Below are 22,568 nucleotides of genomic sequence, written 5' to 3' on the forward strand. Positions count from 1 at the left end.
ACACACACTCGCACATCCATCCTCACACACACTCGCACATTCATCCTCACACACACTCGCAATCCCTCCTCACACACACTCGCACATCTATCCTCACACACACTCGCACATCTATCCTCACACACACTCGCACATCCATCCTCACACACACTCGCAATCCATCCTCACACACTCGCAATCCATCCTCACACACACTCGCACATCCCTCCTCACACACACTCGCACATCTATCCTCACACACATTCGCACATCCATCCTCATACACACTCGCAATCCATCCTCACACAAACTCGCACATCTATCCTCACACACATTCGCACATCCATCCTCATACACACTCGCACATCCATCCTCACACACATTCGCAATCCATCCTCACACACACTCGCACATCTATCCTCACACACACTCGCACATTCATCCTCACACACACTCGCAATCCCTCCTCACACACACTCGCACATCTATCCTCACACACACTCGCACATCTATCCTCACACACACTCGCACATCCATCCTCACACACACTCGCAATCCATCCTCACACACTCGCAATCCATCCTCACACACACTCGCACATCCCTCCTCACACACACTCGCACATCTATCCTCACACACATTCGCACATCCATCCTCATACACACTCGCAATCCATCCTCACACACACTCGCACATCTATCCTCACACACATTCGCACATCCATCCTCATACACACTCGCAATCCCTCCTCACACACTCGCAATCCATCCTCACACACTCGCAATCCATCCTCACACACACTCGCACATCCCTCCTCACACACACTCGCAATCCATCCTCACACACTCGCACATCCATCCTCACACACTCGCACATCCATCCTCACACACTCGCACATCCATCCTCACACACTCGCCATCCATCCTCACACACACTCGCACATCCATCCTCACACACTCGCCATCCATTCTCACACACACTCGCAATCCATCCTCACACACTCGCCATCCATCCTCACACACACTCGCACATCCATCCTCACACACACTCGCACATCCATCCTCACACACTCGCCATCCATTCTCACACACACTCGCAATCCATCCTCACACACTCGCACATCCATCCTCACACACTCGCCATCCATTCTCACACACACTCGCAATCCATCCTCACACACACTCGCACATCCATTCTCACACACACTCGCACATCCATCCTCACACACACTCGCACATCCATCCTCACACACTCGCCATCCATCCTCACACACACTCGCACATCCATCCTCACACACTCGCACATCCATCCTCACACACTCGCCATCCATCCTCACACACACTCGCACATCCATCCTCACACACTCGCCATCCATTCTCACACACACTCGCAATCCATCCTCACACACACTCGCACATCCATTCTCACACACACTCGCACATCCATCCTCACACACACTCGCACATCCATCCTCACACACACTCGCACATCCATCCTCACACACACTCGCACATCCATCCTCACACACTCGCACATCCATCCTCACACACACTCGCACATCCATCCTCACACACTCGCACATCCATCCTCACACACACTCGCACATCCATCCTCACACACACTCGCACATCCATCCTCACACACACTCGCACATCCATCCTCACACACTCGCAATCCATCCTCACACACACTCGCACATCCATCCTCACACACTCGCACATCCATCCTCACACACTCGCCATCCATCCTCACACACACTCGCACATCCATCCTCACACACACTCGCACATCCATCCTCACACACACTCGCACATCCATCCTCACACACTCGCAATCCATCCTCACACACACTCGCACATCCATCCTCACACACTCGCACATCCATCCTCACACACTCGCCATCCATTCTCACACACACTCGCAATCCATCCTCACACACACTCGCACATCCATCCTCACACACTCGCCATCCATTCTCACACACACTCGCAATCCATTCTCACACACACTCGCACATCCATCCTCACACACTCGCACATCCATCCTCACACACTCGCACATCCATCCTCACACACTCGCACATCCATCCTCACACACACTCGCACATCCATCCTCACACACTCGCACATCCATCCTCACACACACTCGCACATCCATTCTCACACACACTCGCACATCCATCCTCACACACTCGCACATCCATCCTCACACACTCGCAATCCATTCTCACACACACTCGCCATCCATCCTCACACACACTCGCACATCCATCCTCACACACACTCGCACATCCATCCTCACACACACTCGCACAACCATCCTCACACACACTCGCACATCCATTCTCACACACACTCGCACATCCCTCCTCACACACACTCGCACATCCATCCTCACACACACTCGCACATCCCTCCTCACACACTCGCACATCCATCCTCACACACTCGCAATCCATTCTCACACACACTCGCCATCCATCCTCACACACACTCGCACATCCATCCTCACACACACTCGCACATCCATCCTCACACACACTCGCACATCCCTCCTCACACACTCGCACATCCATCCTCACACACTCGCAATCCATTCTCACACACACTCGCCATCCATCCTCACACACACTCGCACATCCATCCTCACACACACTCGCACATCCATCCTCACAAACACTCGCACATCCCTCCTCACACACACTCGCACATCCATCCTCACACACTCGCAATCCATTCTCACACACACTCGCACATCCATCCTCACACACACTCGCCATCCATCCTCACACACACTCGCACATCCATCCTCACACACACTCGCACATCCCTCCTCACACACTCGCACATCCATCCTCACACACTCGCAATCCATTCTCACACACACTCGCACATCCATCCTCACACACTCGCACATCCATCCTCACACACTCGCAATCCATTCTCACACACACTCGTCATCCATCCTCACACACACTCGCACATCCATCCTCACACACACTCGCACATCCATCCTCACACACTCGCCATCTATCCTCACACACACTCGCACATCCATCCTCACACACTCGCACATCCATCCTCACACACACTCGCACATCCATCCTCACACACTCGCAATCCCTCCTCACACACACTCGCACATCCATCCTCACACACACTCGCACATCCATCCTCATACACACTCGCACATCCCTCCTCACACACACTCGCACATCCATTCTCACACACACTCGCACATCCATCCTCACACACTCGCAATCCATCCTCACACACTCGCACATCCATCCTCATACACACTCGCACATCCATCCTCACACACACTCGCACATCCATCCTCACACACACTCGCACATCCATCCTCACACACACTCGCACATCCATCCTCACACACACTCGCACATCCCTCCTCACACACACTCGCACATCCATCCTCACACACACTCGCACATCCATCCTCACACACACTCGCCATCCATCCTCACACACACTCGCACATCCATCCTCACACACACTCGCACATCCCTCCTCACACACACTCGCACATCCATCCTCACACACACTCGCACATCCATCCTCACACACACTCGCACATCCATCCTCACACACACTCGCACATCCATCCTCACACACACTCGCACATCCATCCTCACACACACTCGCACATCCATCCTCACACACACTCGCACATCCCTCCTCACACACACTCGCACATCCATCCTCACACACACTCGCACATCCCTCCTCACACACACTCACACATCCATCCTCACACACACTCGCACATCCATCCTCACACACACTCGCAATCCATCCTCACACACACTCGCAATCCTTCCTCAAACACACTCGCACATCCATCCTCACACACACTCGCAATCCATCCTCACACACACTCGCAATCCTTCCTCACACACACTCGCACATCCATCCTCACACACACTCGCACATCCATCCTCACACACACTCGCAATCCTTCCTCAAACACACTCGCACATCCATTCTCACACACACTCGCACATCCATCCTCACACACACTCGCACATCCATTCTCACACACACTCGCACATCCCTCCTCACACACACTCGCACATCCATCCTCACACACACTCGCACATCCATACTCACACACACTCGCACATCCCTCCTCACACACACTCGCACATCCATCCTCACACACACTCGCACATCCATTCTCACACACACTCGCACATCCATTCTCACACACACTCGCACATCCCTCCTCACACACACTCGCACATCCATCCTCACACACACTCGCACATCCATACTCACACACACTCGCACATCCCTCCTCACACACACTCGCACATCCATCCTCACACACACTCGCACATCCATTCTCACACACACTCGCACATCCATTCTCACACACACTCGCACATCCATACTCACACACACTCGCACATCCATCCTCACACACACTCGCCATCCATCCTCACACACACTCGCACATCCATCCTCACACACACTCGCACATCCATCCTCACACACACTCGCACATCCATCCTCACACACGCTCGCACATCCATCCTCACACGCACTCGCAATCTCTCTTCACACACACTCGCACAACCATCCTCACACACACTCGCAATCCCTCCTCACACACACTCGCACATCCATTCTCACACACACTCGCACATCCCTCCTCACACACACTCGCAATCCATCCTCACACACACTCGCACATCCATCCTCACACACACTCGCACATCCATTCTCACACACACTCGCACATCCATTCTCACACACACTCGCACATCCATTCTCACACACACTCGCACATCCATTCTCACACACACTCGCAATCCCTCCTCACACACACTCGCAATCCCTCCTCACACACACTCGCACATCCCTCCTCACACACACTCGCACATCCATTCTCACACACACTCGCACATCCATCCTCACACACACTCGCACATCCATCCTCACACACACTCGCACATCCATCCTCACACACACTCGCACATCCATCCTCACACACACTCGCACATCCATTCTCACACACACTCGCACATCCATTCTCACACACACTCGCAATCCCTCCTCACACACACTCGCACATCCATTCTCACACACACTCGCACATCCCTCCTCACACACACTCGCAATCCATCCTCACACACACTCGCACATCCATTCTCACACACACTCGCACATCCATTCTCACACACACTCGCAATCCCTCCTCACACACACTCGCACATCCATCCTCACACACACTCGCACATCCATCCTCACACACACTCGCAATCTCTCCTCACACACACTCGCACATCCATTCTCACACACACTCGCACATCCATTCTCACACACACTCGCACATCCATTCTCACACACACTCGCACATCCATCCTCACACACACTCGCACATCCATCCTCACACACACTCGCAATCTCTCCTCACACACACTCGCACATCCATCCTCACACACACTCGCACATCCATCCTCACACACACTCGCACATCCATCCTCACACGCACTCGCAATCTCTCCTCACACACACTCACACATCCATCCTCACACACACTCGCACATCCATCCTCACACACACTCGCAATCTCTCCTCACACACACTCACACATCCATCCTCACACACACTCGCACATCCCTCCTCACACACACTCGCACATCCATCCTCACACACACTCGCACATCCCTCCTCACACACACTCACACATCCATCCTCACACACACTCGCACATCCATCCTCACACACACTCGCACATCCATCCTCACACACACTCGCAATCTCTCCTCACACACACTCGCACATCCATCCTCACACACACTCGCACATCCATCCTCACACACACTCGCACATCCATCCTCACACACACTCGCACATCCATCCTCACACACACTCGCACATCCATCCTCACACACACTCGCCATCCATCCTCACACACACTCGCACATCCATCCTCACACACACTCGCACATCCATCCTCACACACACTCGCACATCCATCCTCACACACACTCGCACATCCATCCTCACACGCACTCGCAATCTCTCCTCACACACACTCGCACATCCATCCTCACACACACTCGCACATCCATCCTCACACACACTCGCACATCCATCCTCACACACACTCGCACATCCATCCTCACACACACTCGCAATCTCTCCTCACACACACTCGCCATCCATCCTCACACACACTCGCACATCCATCCTCACACACACTCGCAATCTCTCCTCACACACACTCACACATCCATCCTCACACACACTCGCACATCCATCCTCACACACACTCGCAATCTCTCCTCACACACACTCACACATCCATCCTCACACACACTCGCACATCCATCCTCACACACACTCGCAATCTCTCCTCACACACACTCGCACATCCATCCTCACACACACTCGCACATCCATCCTCACACACACTCGCACATCCATCCTCACACACACTCGCACATCCATCCTCACACACACTCGCACATCCATCCTCACACACACTCGCACATCCATCCTCACACACTCGCACATCTATCCTCACACACACTCGCACATCCATCCTCACACACACTCGCAATCTCTCCTCACACACTCGCACATCCATCCTCACACACACTCGCAATCTCTCCTCACACACTCGCACATCCATCCTCACACACACTCGCAATCTCTCCTCACACACACTCGCACATCCATCCTCACACACACTCGCACATCCATCCTCACACACTCGCACATCTATCCTCACACACACTCGCACATCCATCCTCACACACACTCGCAATCTCTCCTCACACACACTCGCACATCCATCCTCACACACTCGCCATCCATCCTCACACACTCGCACATCTATCCTCACACACACTCGCACATCCATCCTCACACACACTCGCACATCCATTCTCACACACACTCGCACATCCATCCTCACACACTCGCACATCTATCCTCACACACACTCGCACATCCATCCTCACACACACTCGCACATCCATTCTCACACACACTCGCACATCCATCCTCACACACACTCGCACATCCATCCTCACACACACTCGCACATCCATTCTCACACACACTCGCAATCCATCCTCACACACACTCGCAATCCCTCCTCACACACACTCGCACATCCATCCTCACACACACTCGCACATCCATTCTCACACACACTCGCAATCCATTCTCACACACACTCGCACATCCATCCTCACACACACTCGCACATCCATCCTCACACACACTCGCACATCCATCCTCACACACACTCGCAATCCCTCCTCACACACACTCGCACATCCATCCTCACACACACTCGCACATCCATCCTCACACACACTCGCAATCCCTCCTCACACACACTCGCACATCCATCCTCACACACACTCGCAATCCCTCCTCACACACACTCGCACATCCATCCTCACACACACTCGCACATCCATCCTCACACACACTCGCAATCCATTCTCACACACACTCGCACATCCATTCTCACACACACTCGCACATCCATTCTCACACACACTCGCACATCCATCCTCACACACACTCGCACATCCATTCTCACACACACTCGCACATCCATTCTCACACACACTCGCACATCCCTCCTCACACACACTCGCACATCCATCCTCACACACACTCGCACATCCATCCTCACACACTCGCACATCCATCCTCACACACACTCGCGCACCCATCCGTGCGCACACACACTCATACACACACACACCCCCATCCACACACACACACCCATCCACACACACACACACACGGCCACACACACACACCCACACACACACCCATTCACACACACACACACACATGCACACACATGCGTCCACACACACACCCATCCACACACACACACACGCACACACACACACACGGCCACACACACACCCACGCACACACACACACACGGCCACACACACACCCATTCACACACACACGCACACACACACATCCATCCACACACACACACACCCATTCACACATCCAGACACACACACATCTTACACAAACACACACACACACCCATTCACACACACACACCCATGCGCACACACCTCCATTTGCATACACACACACGCGCGCACACACCCATCTACACACACATCCGTCCACACACCCATCCATGCACACACACATATCCACACACACACACATATCCACACACACACATCCCTCCGCACACACACACTCACACTCATCCACACACTCACACTCATCCACACACTCACACTCATCCACACACATCCATTCTATAGCAGTGAATTAAGGAAGCACCATATTAGAATTGGAATTACTTGCCTGCCCAGGCAGTGATTGTATGTAGTCCATTTAAATATCAAACATGATAGAGATTTAATTGAAATGATTTATCAAATATAAATTGGAAATGAAACAACAATGAAAACCTGAACCAGCAAATATCTTTGACAACATTTGAAAAATCAATTCAGTTCCACAGACAAAACATTTAAAACTGACATGTATTACTCAGATGATATAAATTACTCCATTAAAGGTGCTATTATTTCATTTTCATTCAGATGTTAAGCTGAGCTTTTGGTTTTAAGCTGCCCTGTATTTGATTTCAAGCATATTCCTGTCAAACAAATTGGAGTTTTAGACATTTTAAGTCTCAAATTGATTTTCAGATGTTCTTGAATCCAAAGTGTGTGACACTTTTACATTCGGTTTAGATTCATTGTGTATCACTCCGATCTGTTCAATCCCACGTTTGTTTGATTTAATGTCTCACAGATCCTTTTCCTGGGGCTTTTGTGGGCATGTGGTAAATACAGTCCAAGAAAGCTGCAGCCTCGGACTCACCACTGGGAGATATGAAGACACTGCGTTCACAGGCAGAGATCAGTTCATATATTTCTTTATTTTACAGGTTGTCCATTGGGATCGTTTAAGCCGAACCAAGGGGAGGACCCCTGTTTGAGCTGTCCAATCAACAGCAGGACCACCTCTGAAGGTGCCACAAACTGTATTTGCCGGAATGGATACTATCGGACAGACTCTGACCCACATGACATGCCCTGCACCAGTAAGTTCACTTACAGTAATGTTTCTTCCCTCACGAGGTGCTGACTCATGGAGACAGACACAGGGGCAGACATGGAGACACAGACAGAACAAATGAAAAGAGCCAGAGGTGACAGGAGGAAACCTCTTACGCAGCAAGTTATGATGATCTGGAATGCACTGCCTGAAACAAATTCAATAGAAACTTTCAAAAGGGAATTGGATAAACACTAGATGGGAAAATAAAATTACAGGGCGATGGGCAAAGAGCAGGGGAGTGGGACTAATTGGATAGCACTTTAAAAGAGCTGGCATAGGCATGATGGGCCAAATGACCTGCCTGTGTGCTGTACCTACTATGGAGGCGGACACGGGGGCAGACATGGGGAGAGGGGGCAGAAACGGGGAGACACGGAGAGACAGAGGCAGGACCAGGCACGGAGAGACAGAGAGACACCATCACAGTTTAACTAGTCAGGGGTACGGTAGCATATTGGTTATATTACTGAACTAATAATCCCATTAGGCCTGGACTAATAATCCAGAGTCATGAATTCAAATCCCGCCACGGCAGCTGGGGAATTTAAATTCAATTAATTAAATAAAATCTGGAATTAAAAAAAACCAGTATCAGTAATGGTGACCATGAAACCATCGGATTGTTGTGAAAACCCATCTGGTTCACTAATATCCTTTAGGGAAGGAAACCTGCCGTCCTTACCCGGTCTGGCCTATATGTGACTCCAGACCCACAGCAATGTGGTTGATTTTAATTGCCCTCTGAAATGGCCGAGCAAGCCACTCAGTTGTAAAATCTCGCTAAAAAAAAAGTCATAATAAGAATAAAACCAGACGGACCATAGGCACTGGACACAACAACGGCAAACCAAGCCCAGTCGACCCTGCAAAGTCCTCCTCACTTAACATCTGGGGACTTGTGCCAAAATTGGGAGATCTGTCTCACAGACTAGTCAAGCAACAGCCTGAAATAGCCATACTCACAGAATCATACCTTTCAGCCAACGTCCCAGACTCTTCCATCACCATTCCTGGGTATGTCCTGTCCCACCGGCAGGACAGACCCACCAGAGGTGGCGGTACAGTGATATACAGTCAGGAGGGAGTGGCCCTGGGAGTCCTCAACATTGACTCTGGGCCCCATGCAATCTCATGGCATCAGGTCAAACATGGGCAAGGAAACCTCCTGCTGATTACCACCTACCGCCCTCCCTCAGCTGATGAATCAGTCCTCCTCCATGTTGAACACCACTTCAAGGAAGCACTGAGGGTAGCAAGGACACAGAATGTACTCTGGGTGGGGGACTTCAATGTCCATCACCAAGAGTTGCTCGGCAGCACCACAACTGACGGAAATCCCAGACTGGGCCTGCGGCAGGTGGTGAGCGAACCAACACGAGGGAAAAACCTATTTGACCTCATCCTCATCAAACTACCTGTCGCAGGTGCATCTGTCCATGACAGTATTGGTAGGAGTGACCACCGCACAGTCCTCGTGGAGACGAAGTCCCATCTTCGCACTGAGGACACCATCCAACGTGTTGTGTGGCACTACCACCGTGCTAAATGGGATAGATTCAGAACAGATCTAGCAGCTCAAAACTGGGCATCCATGAGGCGCTGTGGGCCATCAGCAGCCGCAGAATTGTATTCCAGCACAATCTGTAACCTCATGGCCCGGCATATTCCTCACTCTACCATTAATAACAAGCCAGGGGATCAACCTTGGTTCAATGAGGAGTGTAGAAGAGCAAGCCAGGAGCAGCACCAGGTGCACCGAAAAATGAGGTGCCAACCTGGTGAAGCTACAACACAGGACTACATGCATGCTAAACAGCGGAAGCAACATGCTATAGACAGAGCTAAGCGATTCCACAACCAACGGATCAGATCAAAGCTCTGCAGACCTGCCACATCCAGTCGTGAATGGTGGTGGACAATTAAACAACTAACGGGAGGAGGAGGCTCTGTAAACATCCCCATCCTCAATGATGGCGGAGTCCAGCACGTGAGTGCAAAAGACAAGGCTGAAGCGTTTGCAGCAAGAAGTACCAAGTGCATGATCCATCTCGGCCTCCTCCCGATATCCCCACCATCACAGAAGCCAGTCTTCAGCCAATTCGATTCACTCCACATGATATCCAGAAACGGCTGAGTGCACTGGATACAGCAAAGGCTATGGGCCCCAACAACATCCCGGCTGTAGTGCTGAAGACTTATGCTCCAGAACTAGCCGCGCCTCTAGCCAAACTGTTCCAGTACAGCTACAACACTGGCATCTACCCGACAATGTGGAAAATTGCCCAGGTATGTCCTGTCCACAAACAGCAGAACAAATCCAATCCGGCCAATTACCGTCCCATCAGTCTACTCTCAATCATCAGCAAAGTGATGGAAGGTGTCGTCGACAGTGCTATCAAGTGGCACTTACTCACCAATAACCTGCTCACCGATGCTCAGTTTGGGTTCCGCCAGGACCACTCGGCTCCAGAGCTCATTACAGCATTGGTCCAAACATGGACAAAAGAGCTGAATTCCAGAGGTGAGGTGAGAGTGACTGCCCTTGACATCACGGCAGCATTTGACCGAGTGTGGCACCAAGGAGCCCAAGTAAAATTGAAGTCAATGGGAATCAGGGGGAAAACTCTCCAGTGGCTGGAGTCATACCTAGCACAAAGGAAGATGGTAGTGGTTGTTGGAGGCCAATCATCTCAGCCCCAGGACATTGCTGCAGGAGTTCCTCAGGGCAGTGTCCAAGGCCCAACCATCTTCAGCTGCTTCATCAATGACCTTCCCTCTATCATAAGGTCAGAAATGGAGATGTTCGCTGATGATTGCACAGTGTTAAGTTCCATTCGCAACCCCTCAGATAATGAAGCAGTCCGTGCCCGCATGCAGCAATACCTGGACAACATCCAGGCTTGGGCTCATAAGTGGCAAGTAATATTTGCGCCAGACAAGTGCCAGGCAATGACCATCTGCAACAAGAGAGAGTCTAACCACCTCCCTTGACATTCAACGGCATTACCATCGCCAAATCCCCCACCATCAACATCCTGGGGGTCACCATTGACCACAAACTTAACTGGACCAGCCACATAAATACTGTGGCTACAAGAGCAGGTCAGAGGCTGGGTATTCTGCAGCGAGTGACTCACCTCCTGACTCCCCAAAGCCTTTCCACCATCGACAAGGCACAAGTCAGTAGTGTGATGGAATACTCTCCACTTGCCTGGATGAGTGCAGCTCCAACAACACTCAAGAAGCTCGACACCATCCAGGACAAAGCAGCACGGTTGATTGGCACCCCATCCACCACCCTAAACATTCACTCCCTTCACCACCGGCGCACAGTGGCTGCAGTGTGTACCATCCACAGGAAGGGGAATAGACAGGCGTTTCTGCGGACGCAACCGAGACTCCAGGATGGTATGTTGCCTCCCTGGTGCAAGGGTCAAGGATGTCTCGGAGCGGCTGCAGGACATTCTGGAGGGGGAGGGTGAACAGCCAGTTGTCGTGGTGCATATAGGCACCAACGATATAGGTAAAAAACAGGATGAGGTCCTACAAGCTGAATTTAGGGAGTTAGGAGTTAAACTAAAGAGTAGGACCTCAAAGGTAGTAATCTCAGGATTGCTACCAGTGCCACGGGCTAGTCAGAGTAGGAATGACAGGATAGCTAAGATGAATACGTGGCTTGAGAGATGGTGCAAGAGGGAGGGATTCAAATTCCTGGGCCATTGGAACCGGTTCTGGGGGAGGTGGGACCAGTACAAATTGGACGGTCTGCATCTGGGCAGGACTGGAACCAATGTCCTAGGGGGAGTGTTTGCTAGTGCTGTTGGGGAGGGTTTAAACTAATGTGGCAGGGGGATGGGAACCGATGCAGGAAGTCAGTGGGAAATAAAGTGGTGACAGAAACAAAAGGCAGTAAGGGAGAGTGTACAGAACATGACCGGACAGATGGTCTGAGAAAGCAGGGCAAAGACCAAGGGAAGACTCGATTAAACTGCATTTATTTCAATGCAAGAAGTCTGATGGGCAAGGCAGATGAACTCAGGGCATGGATGGGTACATGGGACTGGGATGTTATAGCTATTACTGAAACATGGCTAAGGGAGGGGCAGGACTGGCAGCTCAATGTTCCAGGGTACAGATGCTATAGGAAAGATAGAGCAGGAGGTAAGAGAGGAGGGGGAGTTGCGTTCTTGATTAGGGAGAACATCACGGCAGTAGTGAGAGGGGATATATCCGAGGGTTCGCCCACTGAGTCCATATGGGTAGAACTGAAAAATAAGAAGGGAGAGATCACTTTGATAGGATTGTACTACAGACCCCCAAATAGTCAACGGGAAATTGAGGAGCAAATATGTAAGGAGATTACAGACAGCTGCAAGAAAAATAGGGTGGTAATAGTAGGGGACTTTAACTTTCCCAACATTGACTGGGACAGCCATAGCATTAGGGGCTTGGATGGAGAGAAATTTGTTGAGTGTATTCAGGAGGAATTTCTCATTCAGTATGTGGATGGCCCGACTAGAGAGGGGGCAAAACTTGACCTCCTCTTGGGAAATAAGGAAGGGCAGGTGACAGAAGTGTTAGTGAGGGATCACTTTGGGACCAGTGATCATAATTCCATTAGTTTTAAGATAGCTATGGAGAAGGATAGGTCTGGCCCAAAAGTTAAAATTCTAAATTGGGGAAAGGCCAATTTTGATGGTATTAGACAGGAACTTTCAGAAGTTGATTGGGAGAGTCTGTTGGCAGGCAAAGGGACGTCTGGTAAGTGGGAGGCTTTCAAAAGTGTGTTAACCAGGGTTCAGGGTAAGCACATTCCTTATAAAGTGAAGGGCAAGGCTGGTAGAAGGAGGGAACCTTGGATGACTCGGGAGATTGAGGCACTAGTCAAAAATAAGAAGGAGGCATATGACATGCATAGGCAGCTGGGATCAAGTGGATCCCTTGAAGAGTATAGAGATTGCCGGAGTAGAGTTAAGAGAGAAATCAGGAGGGCAAAAAGGGGATATGAGATTGCTTTGGCAGATCAGGCAAAGGTGAATCCAAAGAGCTTCTACAAATACATAAAGGGCAAAAGGGTAACTAGGGAGAGAGTAGGGCCTCTTAAGGATCAACAAGGTCATCTATGTGCGGAACCACAAGAGATGGGTGAGATCCTGAATGAATATTTCACATCGGTATTTACGGTTGAGAAAGGCATGGATGTTAGGGAACTTGGGGAAATAAATAGTGATGTCTTGAGGAGTGTACATATTACAGAGAGGGAGGTGCTGGAAGTCTTAACGCGCATCAAGGTAGATAAATCTCCGGGACCTGATGAAATGTATCCCAGGACGTTATGGGAGGTTAGGGAGGAAATTGCGGGTCCCCTAGCAGAGATATTTGAATCATCCACCGCTACAGGTGAGGTGCCTGAAGATTGGAGGGTAGCAAATGTTGTGCCTTTGTTTAAGAAGGGCGGCAGGGAAAAGCCTGGGAACTACAGACCAGTGAGCCTGACATCTGTAGTGGGTAAGTTGTTAGAGGGTATTCTGAGGGACAGAATCTCCAGGCATTTGGAGAGGCAGGGACTAATTAGGAACAGTCAGCATGGTTTTGTGAGAGGAAAATCATGTCTCACGAATTTGATTGAGTTTTTTGAAGGGGTAACCAAGAAGATAGATGAGGGCTGTGCAGTAGACGTGGTCTACATGGACTTCAGCAAAGCATTTGACAAGGTACCGCATGGTAGGTTGTTACATAAGGTTAAATCTCATGGGATCCAAGGTGAGGTAGCCAATTGGATACAAAATTGGCTTGACGACAGAAGACAGAGGGTGGTTGTCGAGGGTTGTTTTTCAAACTGGATGCCTGTGTCCAGCGGTGTGCCTCAGGGATCGGTGCTGGGTCCGCTGTTATTTGTTATTTATATTAATGATTTGGATGAGAATTTAGGAGGCATGGTTAGTAAGTTTGCAGATGACACCAAGATTGGTGGCATTGTGGACAGTGAAGAAGGTTATCTAGGATTGCAACGGGATCTTGATAAATTGGGCCAGTGGGCCGATGAATGGCAGATGGAGTTTAATTTAGATAAATGTGAGGTGATGCATTTTGGTAGATCGAATCGGGCCAGGACCTACTCCGTTAATGGTACGGCGTTGGGGAGAGTTATAGAACAAAGAGATCTAGGAGTACAGATTCATAGCTCCTTGAAAGTGGAGTCACAGGTGGATAGGGTGGTGAAGAAGGCATTCAGCATGCTTGGTTTCATTGGTCAGAACATTGAATGCAGGAGTTGGGATGTCTTGTTGAAGTTGTACAGGGCATTGGTGAGGCCACACTTGGAGTACTGTGTACAGTTCTGGTCACCCTATTATAGAAAGGATATTATTAAACTAGAAAGAGTGCAGAAAAGATTTACTAGGATGCTACCGGGACTTGATGGTTTGACTTACAGGGAGAGGTTAGACAGACTGGGACTTTATTCCCTGGAGAGTAGGAGGTTAAGGGGTGATCTTATAGAAGTCTATAAAATAATGAGGGGCATAGATAAGGTCGATAGTCAAAATCTTTTCCCAAAGGTAGGGGAGTCTATAACGAGGGGGCACAGATTTAAGGTGAGAGGGGAGAGATACAAAAGGATCCAGAGGGGCAATTTTTTCACTCAAAGGGTGGTGAGTGTCTGGAACGAGCTGCCAGAGGCAGTAGTAGAGGCGGGTACAATTTTGTCTTTTAAAAAGCATTTGGACAGTTACATGGGGAAGATGGGTATCGAGGGATATGGGCCAAGTGCAGGCAATTGGGACTAGCTTAGTGGTATAAACTGGGCGACATGGACATGTTGGGCCGAAGGGCCTGTTTCCATGTTGTAACTTCTATGATTCTATGATTCTATGATGCACTGCAGCAACTCGCCAAGGCTTCTTCGACAGCACCTCCCAAGAGCAGCAGGCACATGGGAACAACACCACCTGCACGTTCTCCTCCAAGTCACACAACATCCCGACTTGGAAATATATCGCCGTTCCTTCATTGTCGCTGGGTCAAAATCCTGGAACTCCCTTCCTAACAGCGCTGTGGGAGAACCTTCACCACACGGACTGCAGCGGTTCAAGAAGGCGGCTCACCACCACCTTCTCAAGGGCAGTTAGGGATGGGCAATAAATGCCGGCCTGGCCAGTGATGCGCACATCCCATGAATGAATAAAAAAAGTCACTGATCTCATTGCTTTTTATGGGAGCTTTGCTTTGCATTCAGGGACCAAGGTATATCCTGCATAGAGAAAGGGGGAAGAGATTCACTCTAAATGAAAATAAGAACAGGCTGAAGCTCGTTAAAAGTGTGTCCAGCGAGCTAGAAAAGGCACCAAAAAATGTCAACAATCAAATTTTTTGGAGTAGAGAAACCTAAGCCATCAGAGCTTCCCCTTCTGAAATTGTCCAAATCCATCACTGCAAACGTTGCAGTTTTGTGCATGTTAGTTTTCTCTTGTCCCCAATAACACAACTGATGGAATCTTGGGTGCACCTGCAGATTAACTCAAGACTGGTTCATAGAAACATAGGAACATAGGAACAGGAGTAGGCCATTCAGCCCCTCGTGTCTGCTCCGCCATTTGATAAGATCATGGCTGATCTGTGATCTAACTCCATATACCTGCCTTTGGCCCATATCCCTTAATACCTTTGGTTGCCAAAAAGCTATCCATCTCAGATTTAAATTGAGCAATTGAGCTAGTATCAATTGCCGTTTGCGGAAGAGAGTTCCGAACTTCTACCACCCTTTGTGTGTAGAAATGTTTTCTAATCTCACTCCTGAAAGGTCTGGCTCTAATTTTTAGACTGTGCCCCCTACTCCTAGAATCCCCAACCAGCGGAAATAGTTTCTCTCTATCCACCCTATCTGTTCCCCTTAATATCTTATAAACTTCGATCAGATCACCCCTTAACCTTCGAAACTCCAGAGAATACAACCCCAATTTGTGTAATCTCGCCTCGTAACTTAACCCTTGAAGTCAGGGTATCATTCTAGTAAACCTACGCTGCACTCCCTCCAAGGCCAATATGTCCTTCCGAAGGTGCGGTGCCCAGAACTGCTCACAGTACTCCAGGTGCGGTCTAACCGGGGTTTTGTATAGCTGCAGCATAATTTCTGCCCCTTTGCACTCTCGTCCTCTAGATATAAAGGCCAGCATTCCATTAGCCTTATTGATTATTTTCTGCATCTGTCCATGACACTTCAATGATCTATGTACCTGAACCCCTAAGTCCCTTTGGACAGCCACTGTTTTTAACTTTTTACCATTTAGAAAGTATCCTGTTCTTTCCTTTTTTGATCCAAAGTGGATGACCTCACATTTGTCTACATTGAATTCCATTTGCCACAGTTTTGCCTATTCACCTAATCTATCAATATCGCTTTGTAATTTGATGTTTTCATCTACACTGCTTACAATGCCATCATCGGCAAACTTAGATATGAGACTTTCTATGCCTTCATCTAAGTCGTTCATAAATATTGTGAATAATTGAGGCCCCAAGACAGATCCCTGCGGGACTCCACTAGTCACATCCTGCCAATGTGAATACTTACCCATTATCCCTACTCTCTGTCACCTTTCGCTCAGCCAACTTCCTAACCAAGTCTGTACATTTCCCTCGATTCCATGGGCTTCTATCTTAGCTAACAGTCTCTTATGTGGGACCTTATCAAATGCCTTCTGGAAGTCCATATAAATAACATCCATTGACATTCCCCTGTCCAATACTTTAGTCACCTCTTCAAGAAATTCAATCAGGTTTGTCAGGCACGACCTACCTTTCACAAATCCATGCTGGCTCTCTCTGATTAACTGAAAATTCTCGAGGTGTTCAGTCACCCTATCTTAATTATAGACTCCAGCATTTTCCCCACAACAGATGTTAGGCTAACTGGTCTATAATTCCCTGGTTTCCCTCTCTCTCCTTTCTTAAAAAGCGGAGTGACATGTGCAATTTTCCAATCTGGAGGGACAATTCCTGAATCTAGAGAACTTTGAAAGATTATAGTTAGGGCATCTGCAATGTGCTCACCTACTTCCTTTAAAACCCTGGGATGGAAACCATCTGGTCCTGGGGATTTATCACTCTTTAGTGCTATTATTTTCTTCATTACTGTTGCTTTACTTCTGTTAATTTTATCGAGTCCCTGTCCCCGATTCAATATTAGTTTCCTTGGGATTTCTGGCATGCTATCCTCTTTTTCGACTGTAAATACTGACGCAAAGTAATTGTTCAACATGTCCGCCATTCCCCATTGTCAATGACAATATCCCCACTTTCAGTTTTTAAGGGGCCAACACTGCTCCTGACCACCCACTTTTTCCTAATGTAACTATAAAAGTTCTTCGTATTGGTTTTGATATCCCTTGCAAGTTTCTTTTCATCCTCTCTTTTTGTAGCTCTTATTATCTGTTTTGTGACCCTTTGTTCATCTTTGTATCTTTCCCATTCGCCAGGATCTGTGCTATTTTTTGCGTTTTTGTATGCCCTTTCCTTATGTCTTATACTGTCCCTTACCTCTTTAGTTTTTCCATGGCTGTTTTTTTTGGCAAGTAGAGTTCTTGCCCCTCAGGGGTATAAACCGATTCTGTATCACATTAAATGTTTCTTTAAACATTTCCCACTGATCATCAGTCGTTTTACTCATTGACAGATTTGCCCAGTTTACTGTGGACAGTCTCTGTCTCATCCCATTGAAGTCGGCCTTACCCAAGTCTAGAATCTTAGCAGCTGATTCACTTTTTTCCCTTTCAAACACCACATTGAACTCAGTCATGTTATGATCACTATTGGATAGATGTTCGCGTACAGTTAAGCCGTTAACTAAATCTGGTTCATTACTCATTACTAAATCTAGTGTAGCTTGCCCCCTTGTTGCCTCCAGGACATACTGCTGTAGAAAACTATCCCGGACACACTCAAGAAATTCACTACCTTTCAGACAGTTGCTAGTCTGCTTTTCCCAATCTATGTGAAGGTTAAAGTCCCCCATTAAGACCACTATGCCTTTGTTACACACTTGTCTAATCTCTGCATTCATACAATCTAGCACTTCAGAGCTGCTGCCAGGGCTCCTATATACAACTCCCACTATAGTCTTAGATCCTTTCCTATTTCTCAATTCAACCCATAAGGTCTCTGTTGGCTGCTTACCTCTCGTTATATCCTCCTTTATCATTGAAGTGATTTCAGATCTAATCACTAAGGCTACTCCTCCCCCTCTTCCATTTTCCCTATCTCTCCTGTAGACCTTATAACCTGGTATATTCAGTTTCCAATCCTGACCATCCTGCAGCCATGCCTCAGTAATAGCTATCATGTCATACCCTCCTATTTGAATTTGAACCTGTAGTTCATTTAATTTATTCCTTATACTCCGTGCATTTGTATATAGAACTCTTAGTTGGGCCACACACCCTTGCCTGACCTTCAGCTTTGATGCTGGGTTAATCGCCTTACGCCTTCTAGTTTTCACTTTATCTGCAGTGCCTAAAGTACACTTTCTTTCTGCTGCTCTACGCTTTTCACTTTCACTTGTTCTTGAACAACTGTTTGTACTATTTATATTGTAAATTTCCCCTGGATCTTCCCCTCTCTTGCTGCACTCAATTTTACTCCCTTCTGACTCCCCGCTCAGGTTCCCATTCCCCTGCCACTCTAGTTTAAACCTTCCCCAACAGCACTAGCAAACACCCCCGCGAGGACATTGGTCCCGGTCCTGCTCGGGTGTAACCCGTCACGCTTGTACAGGTCCCACCTTCCCCAGAACCGATCCCAATGTCCCAGGAATCTAAATCCCTCCCTCCTACACCATCCCTGCAGCCACGCATTCATCTGGTCTATTCTCCTGTTCCTATACTCACTAGCACGTGGCACTGTTAGTAATCCTGACATCACTGCCTTTGAGGTCCTGCTTTTTAATTTATTTCCTAACTCCTTAAATTCACCTTGCAGGACCTCATCCCTTTTTTTTACCTATGTCGTTGGTACCGATATGGACCACGACTACTGGCTGTTCACCCTCCCCAACCAGAATGCCCTGCAGCCGCTCCATGACATCCTTGACCCTAGCACCAGGGAGGCAACATACCATCCTGGAGTCACGTTTGCGGCCGCAGAAACGCCTATCTGTTCCACTTACAATGGAATCCCCTATCACTATAGCCCTGCCACTCTTCTTCCTCCCCTCCTGTGCAGCAGAGCCACCCGTGGTGCCACAAACTTGGCTCTTGCTGCTTTCCCCTGATAAGCCATCTCCCCCAACAGTATCCAAAGCAGAATATCTGTTTGAGAGGGAGATGGCCCCAGGGGACTCCTGCTCTACCTGCCTCGTCCTTTTACTCTGCCTGGCGGTCACCCATTTCCTTTCTGCCTGTGTAATCTTTACCTGCGGTGTGACCACCTCACTGAACGTGCTATCCACGATAGTCTCAGCATCACAGATGCTCCACAGTGAATCCACCCGCAGCTCCAGCTCCGAAATGCGGTTAGCCAGTAGCTGCAGCTGGACACACTTCCTGCACACATGGTCTCCAGGGGCACTGGTAGTGTCCATGACTTCCCACATAGTGCAGGAGGAGCATATCACAGGTGCGAGCTGTGCTGCCATGACTTGCCTTAGATTTACACTGCGTTCACCTCTCGGACTCTCCTCCCGCTCTTGGTCTCTCCTTTTACACTGTGCTCACCTCTCGGACTCTCCTGCCTCACCTGCGATGACGCACAGTAGTTTTCTCTTGTTGCAGGTCTGCTGCTGCTTCTATCCCCACTCTCAGTCTTCTGCTGCTCAGGTCCGCCGTCGCTCTGGGGAAAAGTTAGGAAAAGCAAGGCAAAGCAGCACCTCCTTCCCCCACTTCACCGAACTCCCACACTCACCAAACTCTCAGCTGTTTCACTCAGTGTCCGTTGCACTCAGTGCTGGTTGCACTAACAGGCCCCTGTATTTCTACTGTTTGTGACTCAGATGAGTCAGGCCTGTTCCTCTTTCAGGAACCAGTTTAATCTCGCTAACCAATTAACTAACTACAGCAGCTCTCTGCTGAAGCCTGACAGAAAGTTAAAAATTTAAACTTCAAAATTGAACTTAAACAGTTGACAGCAATTTACACCAGATTTTAAACAGATTAACCCTTAAATTCCCACACTCACCAAACTCTGAGCTGTCTCACTCTGTGTCCGCTGCACTCATGTCCCACTGCACTCCCATTGTAACTAATTCTTTTCATATGTCATAAACTAAACTGGATTAAAATTTTCCAAAACAAAACTAAGAACCTTGGGATGTTTTACCTCGTTAAAGGCGCTGTATAAATGCAAATTATTGTTGTTGTGGATTCCAGAGAGTGATCCTGAAATCAAACTCATGATTTGCACAGTTCCATTAGCGTCCTCCTCCTCCAGGTCTGATCCTGCAGTTCCCTAGTCCGAGCATAATTCTAAGCCTGACCCCAATCCTAACCATACTCCTAAACTAGGGTTAGGGTTAGGATTAGCATTGGGGTGAGGGCTAGGGTAAGGGTTAAGATTAGGGTTATGGTTAGAGTTAGGGATAGGGCTAGGTTTAGGGTTAGCACAAGAGTTACGCTAGGGGCTAGGCTTAGCGATAGGGCTAGTGTTAGGGTTAGTGTTAGGGTTAGGGTTAGTGTTAGTGTTAGTGTTAGTGTTAGGGTTAGGGTTAGTGTTAGTGTTAGGGTTAGGGTTAGTGTTAGTGTTAGTGTTAGGGTTAGTGTTAGTGTTAGGGTTAGGGTTAGTGTTAGTGTTAGGGTTAGGGTTAGTGTTAGTGTTAGTGTTAGTGTTAGGGTTAGGGTTAGTGTTAGTGTTAGGGTTAGGGTTAGTGTTAGTGTTAGGGTTAGGGTTAGTGTTAGTGTTAGTGTTAGGGTTAGTGTTAGTGTTAGGGTTAGGGTTAGTGTTAGTGTTAGGGTTAGTGTTAGTGTTAGGGTTAGGGTTAGTGTTAGTGTTAGTGTTAGGGTTAGGGTTAGGGTTAGTGTTAGGGTTAGTGTTAGGGTTAGGGTTAGTGTTAGTGTTAGGGTTAGTGTTAGTGTTAGTGTTAGGGTTAGTGTTAGTGTTAGTGTTAGGGTTAGGGTTAGTGTTAGTGTTAGTGTTAGGGTTAGTGTTAGGTTTAGTGTTAGGGTTAGGGTTCAGTTTACGACTCTTCTCATTTGTAGAAACTCACCCATTGCCCCGAGATCTTGCAACTCAGCTCGGTCTGCGTGGCTCAGTACTACTTTTGGCCCTTCAGCTAACACGTTCGATCAGGGGACCCGATGAAATCAATCGCTGGATATTACACTGCTTGACGTGTGGTTCCATCAGGGAGCTGCTGTGCCTGGTGAGCACAGCCACCTCATTTCAGTTGCACTTGGGGCCGCACACAGCCAGCGAATATCAGACACTCGGTCTCGTGTCCCATCATATTCTGTCCAATGAACAGGAAATCACAGACACTGTGCATTGGCTGCCTGAGCATTGTGG

At 48.8% G+C, this 22,568-nt stretch overlaps 1 protein-coding gene across 1 annotated transcript in view; it reads left to right on the forward strand.

Moving 5' to 3' along the window:
• Window positions 1–22,568, forward strand: part of LOC137301220 (ephrin type-B receptor 2) — a 1,084,770-nt gene that overhangs the window by 681,808 nt on the left and 380,394 nt on the right. The window contains exon 4 of the mRNA XM_067970697.1: window positions 8,905–9,060. Coding sequence (XP_067826798.1) covers window positions 8,905–9,060 — 156 coding nt within the window. The remainder of the gene's footprint in view (window positions 1–8,904; window positions 9,061–22,568) is intronic.

Source organism: Heptranchias perlo, chromosome 32 (assembly GCF_035084215.1).
Source record: "Heptranchias perlo isolate sHepPer1 chromosome 32, sHepPer1.hap1, whole genome shotgun sequence".
NCBI lineage: Eukaryota > Metazoa > Chordata > Chondrichthyes > Hexanchiformes > Hexanchidae > Heptranchias > Heptranchias perlo.